Source organism: Euwallacea similis, chromosome 7, assembly GCF_039881205.1.
Source record: "Euwallacea similis isolate ESF13 chromosome 7, ESF131.1, whole genome shotgun sequence".
NCBI lineage: Eukaryota > Metazoa > Arthropoda > Insecta > Coleoptera > Curculionidae > Euwallacea > Euwallacea similis.
The window spans coordinates 5,141,563-5,152,614 of NC_089615.1; the positions used below are offsets into that span (position 1 = coordinate 5,141,563).

Here is an 11,052-nt window from a genome sequence, read left to right on the forward strand (position 1 = left end):
TCTTCCCACGCTCATAACTCTTCTCACCCATTATTTTTCTCACACCTTCTTAGCACCGTATTGATAAGCAATCCTTATTCCCCTGCACTAACAATTCACACTAATTGGTATGACTATGAGGTGGTAAAAATATATATGGATAAGATGAGGTTCATATTCGGTGGGAAAATTAAGTTTTTGAGTCAGTCTCAGATAGTCTCATATAGTCTCTCACACAACACACAACGCCTCTTCAACACCTCTCCAACTCTCTTCATACACTCCTACAGCCTTAGTAGGGTCTCAATACTGCTCTCAGTTAAAACATAACATTTGCCCTGTTCCAAAAAACTCCCGATCGTCAAAAGTTCTTGATAACCGATGGTCGCTTGTGGTTCTCTAGTTTACCCTAACTTTACACTTTGTTATGACTTTTGTCACTTGTGCAGTAGTGTTGGACATTTAGTTAAATAAAAATAAGTGTTTTGTTATCAAGTGTGTTTGCTCTGCATTGGTTCAGCGCCAAATAAGCTGTGGTCCTTCGAACAAAAATAAGATATACACAAAAGAGATACAGTTCACCTCGGCACTGCCAACCAACTGTGCCCCCCTTGTGTCTGGGGTGAGACAGCAAGCAAAACGCAAACTTGCCCCGTTCAACCAGTAGAGTAATTAAAATTCTGGGGCTTAAGTCTATGGAGTGAAAAGTCGCAAATAACTCCCGGAAAAAATTAAGCAATTTCCAAAACTTCAAAAATGCCCCAAATATACGGGAAAAATCTGGGTAGTTGGTTCTTGTTAGTGGTCCGAAAAGTCGAGAATTAGCCATACAATCGGGAAAAAATCCCGTGGTTTTAATTTCCTGAGCAAAAGCTAAAAAAACTTGAAAAACTAGACTTTCACTTGGTTCAAATAAGGTTCCTTGGTCGTGAACCATGTAGGGAACCATTTGTGAGTTTGAAGCAAAACTATTTTGTCGGAGAATTCCCTGCAGGCACCGAACCTGTGGAGATTCATCGGGGGGTTTAGGTTTGCCAATCTCAATAAATAGGGAAAATGCACGCGACAATAATCAAACAAATCAATCAGCTATTATTGATAATTTTTCTTCAAGGATCCAAATAATTTGCTGCGTTATGCAATCAAAAGCGGACTAATGGGATTACCCTTTTTTTGAGCAGATAATTCATTTTTTATTCTTAGGCTTGTGCCATTTAATTCAGTAAATATTATATCTTATTACATCAACCGCAACTAATATTTTAGTAAATAACCATTTTTCTCAGTCGAATGCGTACCTGAAAATATCGCATAATTAAAATCAAGGCGTCATTGTTCACTCATTCGTTACCGAGTCCCGACACAACATTATCATCCGATTACAAGCTCAATCTAGTTAAGTGGTACCGCGTTGAACCGTTTCAGTGATCAGAAGAGGTTCCTAGGAAGTAATGGAGAATCCCCCTGTCGAAATTGAGGAAGAAGTCGGCCGGATTAGGATTGAACGACCGTATTACGAACACAAGCAAATAAGAAATGATTTTGCTTACCATAAAGCTGTCAAACGAAGTAAGTGATTTGTGTCATACATGGTGATGCGTGATTAGTCATGCCCCTGAAACTGTGAGGGGGTGAAGGGTGTCTGCGCAGGACCAATATGCTCATATACAGGGCGTAGTATGTATCACGGAGATATTTCAGAGGGCGATTGTACTCTAGAAAACGATTAAAAAATGCTAATAGAGCCATGATCTAAAACGCACCATTTTCGATGTACAGAGCGCTAAAGTTTCACATTTTTTTAATATTTATTTTACGGTTTTTCCACGTATGTCTTGAGTTAAATTTTTGAAATTTCGTACACCTACTTTCTTTAAGACCCTCTACCGTAAAATGTCAGAATCGGAGGTAGCCATCTACAGAATTTAATGTTTTTTGAGTCATGTACCATGTTATGCTTTGTATCTCTTTTTTTTGGAACGCCCTGTATGAATTCTGATACCAAATTCAAATTTACTCTTCAATTCTTTAGCTTCTCGATCTCTTGCAGTATTTTCCACCGTTTTCGCAGAACTTTCAAAAATATCTATCAATACAAATTGAAAAAGTCCAGTCTACATATTTTGGTTTGTAATCTAGGATACCGTGGCTGAGTGTCAGCCATTTTAATGATTTTGTTTTGATTTTTGACGTTTTAAATTTCAAAAATTTATCTCCAGGCCTACGTGAAAAAAACGCAGAATATGAGAAAAAGTGTGAAACATTCCCACGCTGTATATCAAAAACGATGTGGTTTTGACCACGGGCATCTTAGCGTTTTTTTTATTATTTTGCAGAGCACTATCGCCCCCTGAAATATCTCTATGACGACATGTTGCACTTTGCATACAGGGTGATTCACGGTGGACAACAGGGAGACGTTCGCCGAAAATGGGACACGTGACCTTTTTCAAAATTTGCAAACGTAGTCGCCCCGGCTCTATTGGCTTAAAGTATTTTCAAGCATGAGATGTTACTGGTTGTCTGGAAAAGTGTAAACTTCAATATATTAAGAGCAAAAATCTGTGTATTATTTCGTTTCACAACATTCAATTTGGTGTTGTTTATTGATTCATCAATTAATTGAAGCGATTAGAAAATATCTGATCACAATTTAACACTGTTAACCCTTAACCCTTTTTTTCAGAAAGCAATGCGCTAATCAATATACGTTCTGGGTCTAGACTGTATATGAAAAAATATCAAATGGTCTCATATTCATTATTTTCATATACATATGTATTTCATCGGAGATTTTGTAGTTCATAAGTTTTAATATTATGCTATTAGTAATAAAACAATGACAAGCGAACTGATGGAGCCATCTCGGGATGAAACCCTGCAAACAAGGTTACTACTACCGCCGCTACTAGATGTCCGAGTGTCGGGAATCCCCCTTTGGGCGGGGGTACTTCCCCAGAACCAAAAAGGAAAGGGAAGGGGAGAAAATGGGCAGTCGAGACACTGAAAGGCAGAGGTGCGGTAGATTCGTTAGTTTATTTTTCTATATTTTGTTAATAAATTAACATTTATTAACTATGGAGAATGTGTCCAAAATTATTCCGACAAATGCATATTCACACTTATGAGCCCTACGATCACTTCTGTTTTAGGTCTAAAATTTGGCATTCGAAAAACATAGAGCTAAACCATCCCCCGTGAAAATTTAGTCTTCTTTTCATTTCGAGCCAGCACTTATCTCGCTGAAATTAGGCCAGATGAAGCATTTCATGGTGATTTCAAGTTCAAAGAAAGAATTCAAGGATCATAACATCCGCGTCCGTACTCTCGCCATGCCTGGAAACCCTCAAACAATGATATTATACTTTAACAAATATTTGCCAAAAGCAAAATAATGTACATCCTGGAGCAGTTGGTTTAGGTGGGCACGGATTTCAAAGCAGGTCTGACGGCGAAAGCAAACATCTGAGAGTAAATAAGTCTGTTGCAAGGGATAAATGTATTAAAATTTATGATATTTTCACCGATTTTATTAAGAGAACATCACCAGTGTTTAGATGTATTTTAATATAGGTTTCAAATCTTTACTTAACAAATTTTTAGTTTATGCAATGGCAATGGTGATGTAGCCATCTGCATCGTCATAGGGCAATAATGTGCCCTTATGTTACGCCCATGAAAATCGGCAATTTTTTAGGTAATATGCCCGGCGTGATTAGGTTTTAGGACCACATTTCCCTCAAATAAGGGCTGCCCTGTATAATAAAACTTCCACCCTTTTCTTTGCAAAAGCTAGGATTTCCAGAGTTCTCCAACTTAGAGTATCCAAGTTACGTTAAGTCGGTCTAACTGTTACGCTTTAAAGAGACTGGTTATAAACTACACGATAAATGCCCCTTAGCCGTAGTACCCCTAAGCCTGTTAGGGCTCAGCTTCAGTTCTTAAGAACTTTGTAAAATGCGTAAAGTTCTCTTGGCGCATCGACTTTCACTTCGTTAACTGAGTTTCATTTTGCACTTGATGGAGGTGCATTATTACTTAATTTACTTACTTAATTTCCTGAATTTGCCGGTGAGAGATTCATCACCGGGCCATTTGCATCATGATGAGTCGGTAGGGACAAGTCTATGTTCCCAAGAATGATTTCATGTCGTTTTCCACGCCTTGAAAAACGCACTCTGCCACTTTATTTAATCATTTACAATCTCTGTTACTATTCCACAAACATCCTTCAATTGCATCCTCCATGTCTTCATCCATGAAATCGCTGCGTCGATGGATGCGTCTCCCGGCTACCTCGGTGATTTTTATTCTTACTTCATTCTTCATTTTTCTTTATTTATTCAACGAAGGATGTACCTGTCTTCACATTTAGTCAAAATTTTTTTTTCAGATGCCCTTAAAAAATATCTTCAGGAATTCCGGCTTACGAGACTTTGTGTTAGTATTTTCCCACCTTTTGACTGGTTGGTAAAGTACAGCTGGAAGAGAAGTCTCTTGAAGGATGTTGTTGCGGGAATCACCGTGGCAATTATGCACATTCCCCAAGGTATATTGAAAATTAATGAATTATGTTGTTCCAACAGATGCCTTACTAATATGCTTGAAGTCTCTTATTACCAATCAGAGATCAATGGGTTTCTCTGCTTTTAGGAATGGCATATGCCATGTTGGGAAACGTTCCTCCTGTCGTTGGCATTTATATGGCGTTCTTTCCAGTTTTAGCATACTTTATGTTTGGGACATCTCGCCATAATTCAATGGGTAGGCATGTTGTTTCAAAATTATCTACATACTACAGGGTAGGGCAGAGCAACTTGCTTATTTAGAAATTCAATTAAAAAAAGCAATGTAGGAATATATTTAATTCTTTGCACAGCATCAAGCACAACATTTAAATTTTATATTTATACAGTTGGCATCTATTAGTCTCAATACACTGCAAACTCGGAAGTTCCGTTCTTTCCAGCATATTGACGGGTATATTAGCAACAGCTTGACGAATGTTGTTGTCTCAGGACGATCGTTGTAAATAAGTGATTTTAGATAGCTCCACAAAAAATACTCGCAAGGGGCTAAATCAGGCGACCGTGCTGGTCAGCGCAGATTGCCCCTCGAGGAGATGAGGCGTCCTAGGAATTATTGCCGCAAAACTGTCATTGGTGGCACTGATCCATATCTCCTACATCCATCTCGTGTTGGCAAAAAAAAACTCGCAGAACAAAAAGCCTTACCATGGTAATATGTTGGGGTGACTTTACTGTTCGTGGGAGCCCAGGTTTTCTTTAGATCACCAGTTTCTCTGACGTTGTGTACCCATAAAACGATCGACTGCCAGTCAGAAACACGTCCACGAGGAGCAATATTGAAATGGGTACGGAATATACGTTGCTTGGCGATGATTGAGCGATCGTTAGAAAAGTATGCCTCAACAGGGATGATGCTAGGTAAACGAAGCGGGGCTACAACTTCACTCCCTGTTTTCTCGAAAGTGCCTACCTTCACCCTCCTCGGAGCGACCATCGCTTCCGGACGCCAAATTCAATTGAGCAAGGTGCTCTGCCCTATCTTGTGTTATGCGAATTGGCATAAATTTGTGATTTTCCAGAAAATCAATAAAATACCTTGTTTTCAGGAACCTTTTCAGTGGCATGTCTCATGACTGGGAAAGCTGTACTAGAATACAGCGATCCTTCATATTTTTCAGTAGATAGCAGCCATAATATGACTACAGAGGCGTCTATCACAGATGCTCCTGCTGGATACAGTCCAATTGAAGTAGCCACATCCGTGACGTTCATAGTAGCCCTATTCCAGGCAAGTGTATCTATCCACACTCATCTGCAAAATAATATCAAAATCGTTGATGGATATAATAGAATAAAAATCATGTTTTTGATTTTAGTTGGGCATGTACGTACTCAGACTTGGAGCTGTTAGCGCTCTTCTGTCTGATACTCTGGTTAGCGGATTTACCACAGGAGCGGCAGTGCATGTCTTGGTATCGCAAATGAAAGATCTCTTCGGGCTGCATATTCCCAAATTTAAGGGGAATTTTACTAACGTGAATGTAGGTGTCGATTTTTAAATGTTCGCAGCTAGAGGCTCCAAAACGAGCTTTAATTTAAAAATGATTTTTTGGCATTATTTTCAGACAATTTGGGCTATATTTGGCGAAATCAGCAAGGCCAACATAGCTGCATTGATAATATCGTTCATAACCACTAGCGTGTCGGTTATTAACAATGAGGTTTTTAAGGTAAGGCCCGAAATTAGGCTCGATTCAATTCAGTTGGATGAATTACCTAGTTAGTAATTGTGATGGAAAGAGGTGCTTAAGAAAAGAAGGCTTGACCGTCCAGCTGGGCCAAAGAGTAGCGTATCTTCAGTTTTCGGTCTCAGGCGGTCGGACTATGAACCCTTAAGGCTGAAAACTCAAGATTTGTTAGTCTACAATCATTGGGATGTGTGGTAGGTAAACTAAAACACCCAGGCGGCTTTCCTCGTAGTAAGTACGTTACTACCACAGTCTAGGACAAATTAGATTTAAACAATTTAAGTTAATTTTAGCTCAGTAAATTAAGGTAAATAACCCATGCTACGCCACTGATTATGTCGCCATATATCAGTCTCAAGAATCCTTTAGGGTCTGAGAAATTTTCAATTTAATTTCTCTAGAGAAATTTATTTGCGTACCAAGCTCAGTTAAACTCTGATCTTCTCTCCATTTTCAGCCATTAGTCTCAAAAGTGTCTCCAATTCCAGTACCAATCGAGTTGATAGCAGTCGTCATTGGAACCCTGGTTTCGAAATACTGCAACCTTGAGAGTACCTATGGCGTTAAGGTGGTGGGAGACATACCAGCAGGGTAATGTTGTGAATAACATTTTTTTGAAAAATACGACATCTACGTCCAGAATTTCTGGTTTTTGCTGGAATTAAGTGTTTTTCGTCGTTAGGCTACCTTTACCTGCTCTACCAGTTTTCGGGCTTCTTCCAAGCCTTATCGTAGACGGCCTCACTATAGCTATGGTCACATATACCATAAATTTATCAATGGCTTTAATATTTGCGCAAAAACTCGAATATGAAATAGACGCTAACCAGGAACTACTCGCGATGGTAAGAATAAATAAATACTTCTAATGCCTTGCCCGCAGCGACTTCATACCTTTTGAGTTGATGATTTTCCTCAAGACATTGAACCCTGGAACTTGAAAATCCTTTCCATAACCGATTTATAGGGGATCAGTAATACCGTGGGATCTTTCTTCTCGTGCATGCCCCTGTGTGCCTCTTTATCCAGATCCCTTATTCAGCAAGTCGTCGGTGGAGTATCACAGATCGCATCTTTGGTCTCATGTTTAATTCTGCTCGTTATTTTGCTATGGATTGGCCCATTTTTCGAACCATTACCAACGGTAAATTTACCAATTAAGTCAACAATTAAATTTAATCAAGGTAGATAACTTTCAGGCAGTTTTAGCTAGTGTAATAATAGTGGCCCTGAAAGGAATGCTCTGGCAAGTGCTCGATTTTTGGACCTTCTGGAAACTTAGTAAAATCGATGCTTTAGTATGGATGGGAACTTTTTTAACAGTTGCGTTGATTGGTATTGATATTGGGTTAATTTGTGGTATAGCCCTATCATTGACGTCAATTTTTATACTCAATCTCAGACCATACACGTGTCTTCTTGGTGAAGTTGCTGACACTGATTTTTATTTGGACATCAAGAGATATAGAACGGTAATAATTTTGAGAATTTTATTCATCGCTTTTCCTACATTAAAAATCAGGTACATTTTCATTAAAAAAAAATTGAAATCGCAGTGATAAACAGTCGCAGAAATTTTATCGCGAAAAAAATGCCTTTTTCATCCATGATATATTTTTATCGCCACCAAATTTCTGGCAACAATTTTTACATAAATTAAATTTTTGCCAATATGTACGACTGGAAAATTCTGCAAAAATGACAAAAATATGTAGAAATTATTTTATGAAATTGTTCCCTAAATATGACTTGTGTATTGAAAATTCCTGCACTTTGAATAACAAGAAAGTATATTATTCCTTGGGCTTTTATCATCTTAAAGTGGCATTCGCGCAAATCACCTTAAAATCAATCGATAATTTTTCATGGTACTTGTTATACAGGGTGTAACCTATCATAATGGAGATATTTTAGGGAGTTTTTGGCCATGGGTCTATTAGCATTTTTAAAACGATTTTTCAAAGTACTATCTCCTCCTGAAATGTCTGCGTAATGACATATTACACCCTGTATACAGGTATCACCAGTTCAAGCGGAAACATAACTATTGTGCAAGTAGGAGAAGGACTGGAGAAGGTTTAGTATCCTTCCGACAAAGACCAATGAAGCGGGTTAAGAGACCAGCGGTCGAAGTGGACGGAATCAGTCCAGTGCTTCGCCAGATCTCTCACCGTTTCTGAATTTTTACTCAAGTTCTAGTGATGGATTAATAATGGGTTTAAAAGGCAGCAAAAGTGATACTAATCTAAACATCGAAGTGGAGACGTCGCCCGGGTTAACTCCGCCAACTTCAGCCGCTAGTGTCTCAACCAATTTCGTTGGACTTTGTCGGAGGCATATTAAACCTTATGCCTTCCTTCCACTTGCACAATTCCTGTTTCCACTGTTGAAGTGGTGATACCTGTATATTCCATACGATTAAGACCGAGTAAAGCTGATGACGGTCATTGCAGGCAAAAGAAATTGAAGGAATAAAAATTTTCCATTATTCTGGGGGAATAAATTTCGCCACAAGATTTATGTTCAAAGCTGATCTTATCCGTTTGATAGGGATTAATCCACAAAAAGAGGTTGTTCGCAGAGGGAAAATCAGCAAATATTTTGAGAAGGTGAGACGATTTGTCTCCATCTTTGACAATGTGAGTTTCTTCATTTTCGATATTTTCAGATTGACCAGAATCAAAAATCTAAAATTTGGACCAGGAAACTGGCGAGAATACAAAATAAAATTAACACGGAGCTTAAATGTTTGATTTTAGATTTTTCTTCGGTGAGCCACATAGACCCCTCGGGAGTCGGCATGGTCAAATCAATCACGGATAACTTTAGAAAATTAGGAATTGCAGTTTACATAGCGGGAAGCAAAGGTAAAGACCTCTTATATATAAATTTCATCAGGCATATTTTAGAGTCCACATCGTTGCGTGTTAATACCAATCATCGAAGCTTTATAACACAAATATTTTAGAGCCGATTTACGAAATACTGATGAAAGTTTATCCAGACACTGGAGCGAAGTCCAGTTTTACGGCCTTCCCAACGTTGCATGATGCGGTCCACTTTGCCAAACACATATTTGAATCTTCAACAATTTCTGTTATGTCTTCTATTCGAATTTAGGCAAATAAGATGTCTTGGCTATACGATGAGGATTGCATTGTAAATATTGTAAATATTGGTTAATAAACCCTTAAATAATACCGGGTGTGGCAAATAAACTTTAAACTTCTAACCCAGCAGAAACTGTGTAAATACATGTTGACTGTTTGAGTTCTAAAAACTAAAGCTTTATTTGATTACAACGTACGTATTTGACGAAATCTAACGAAAACGTGTTTAGCTGTGGTATGTTTACATCTGAGTCATTTTATATTCGTTCATGGAGTGATATCGCTCAAAGCATCCCCCAACGTGCAAGGCCCAATTAGCCGAAAAAGTAGCACCATATTACCTGGGTTCTCTCCTTCCACTTTTGATTTTCCGATAAAAAAATACATAAAAAGCTTGCTGATTCGTTTAGTAGGGACTGTGAAAAGCTGATTCGAAAAACTAGAATTAGCTCTAACCCGACCCTTGTCCCACATCCTGAATATATATTATAGGAAGAACAAAACTTAATCACTAAAGTTCTCTATTAAAAAAAAAAAAGTGACCATTTACACATTTTGTTACTCCCATGCATGTCTTATTGTTTTGGGCGACCATCTGCCGACACGCGACTGCAAAGGATTAAAGAATAAGCCTTTAGCTTTAGCCGAAAAGGATGTACCAATGCAGACTACAGAGCCTCGAACCAGATCCCCTCGACACTTTTTATCCCCCAAGGGCAATTTCTGCATCGGCGTAGGATAAGAAGAAAAAAAACTACCCGAGGTTATTTAGTGTATATCGGGAAATCCCGCATTACCCGGTTCTAAGAACGCCAGGACGGGTGTCTTCAAGACTTTCCTCAGGATAAAAAATGCCCATGAGGGCAAAACCATACTATACAACAAAGTTTCGGAGCAATCTCGTATGCACATTCCTATAGGTACGTAGAGGTTCACTCAAATATTATCACTAACCCCTAACTTTAATCCATCTTCCATCGCTGACCTGAACTATCCTGCACCTACTCCATTCAATTTGATCACTAATTAATTCTCTGACGAGTTATTAGTACTTTCATTAGCTTTCAAAGGGAAAAAATATACCTGGATAAGATGACGATAAAAAAGATCTGCTAACTACTTGTCCTTATAGTTGTAGGATGTTGTCGATCGCGAATGTAGTAAAGAACTATTTTTATTTAATCTTGACAACTACTTAAATAAACTAATTTGACAAAAAGTAACTATTCACAAATACTCTAAAAAATAATAATAATTGGTGGTTTGCTAGACCTACCTACGACAACAACCAGATTATAATACACCTATAAATAAACTAATTATTAAGAAGGTAAAACAGGTACTAACAATTAGCACCTGAACTAAATTACGTGCACCACATACTAAAAATTACCCAAAATGAGTCATAACCAAGCAGGACATTTCAGTACGTTTTTAGGAAAAAATTTTATGCTGAAATTTAAAAAAAATTAAAAATACTAAATTAAAATATAAATTGAAAAAATAAAATGTTAAATTAGAAAATAAAATATTAAAGTAAAAATTAAAATATTAAATGACAAATTAAAATATTAAATGACAAATTGAAATATTAAATGAAAAATTAAAATATTAAAAGTAATTTTGAAACTTTGCTGTGGAAGAAATTTTATTCGGCTTTAAACTTTTATAACATACTGAAGGTGT

The 11,052-nt window shown here is 37.7% G+C and overlaps 1 protein-coding gene across 1 annotated transcript; it reads left to right on the forward strand.

Moving 5' to 3' along the window:
* Positions 1-1,259: 1,259 nt before the first annotated feature.
* LOC136409938 (prestin-like) lies at positions 1,260-9,460 on the forward strand. Its single transcript, XM_066391798.1, has 13 exons — positions 1,260-1,548; positions 4,373-4,528; positions 4,633-4,743; positions 5,615-5,796; positions 5,885-6,049; positions 6,134-6,238; positions 6,714-6,847; positions 6,939-7,101; positions 7,224-7,400; positions 7,456-7,728; positions 8,710-8,865; positions 8,925-9,123; positions 9,225-9,460. The coding sequence occupies exons 1-13, from the start codon at positions 1,431-1,433 to the stop codon at positions 9,374-9,376; spliced, it is 2,091 nt and encodes a 696-aa protein (XP_066247895.1). The 5' UTR covers positions 1,260-1,430; the 3' UTR covers positions 9,377-9,460.
* Positions 9,461-11,052: the final 1,592 nt, after the last annotated feature.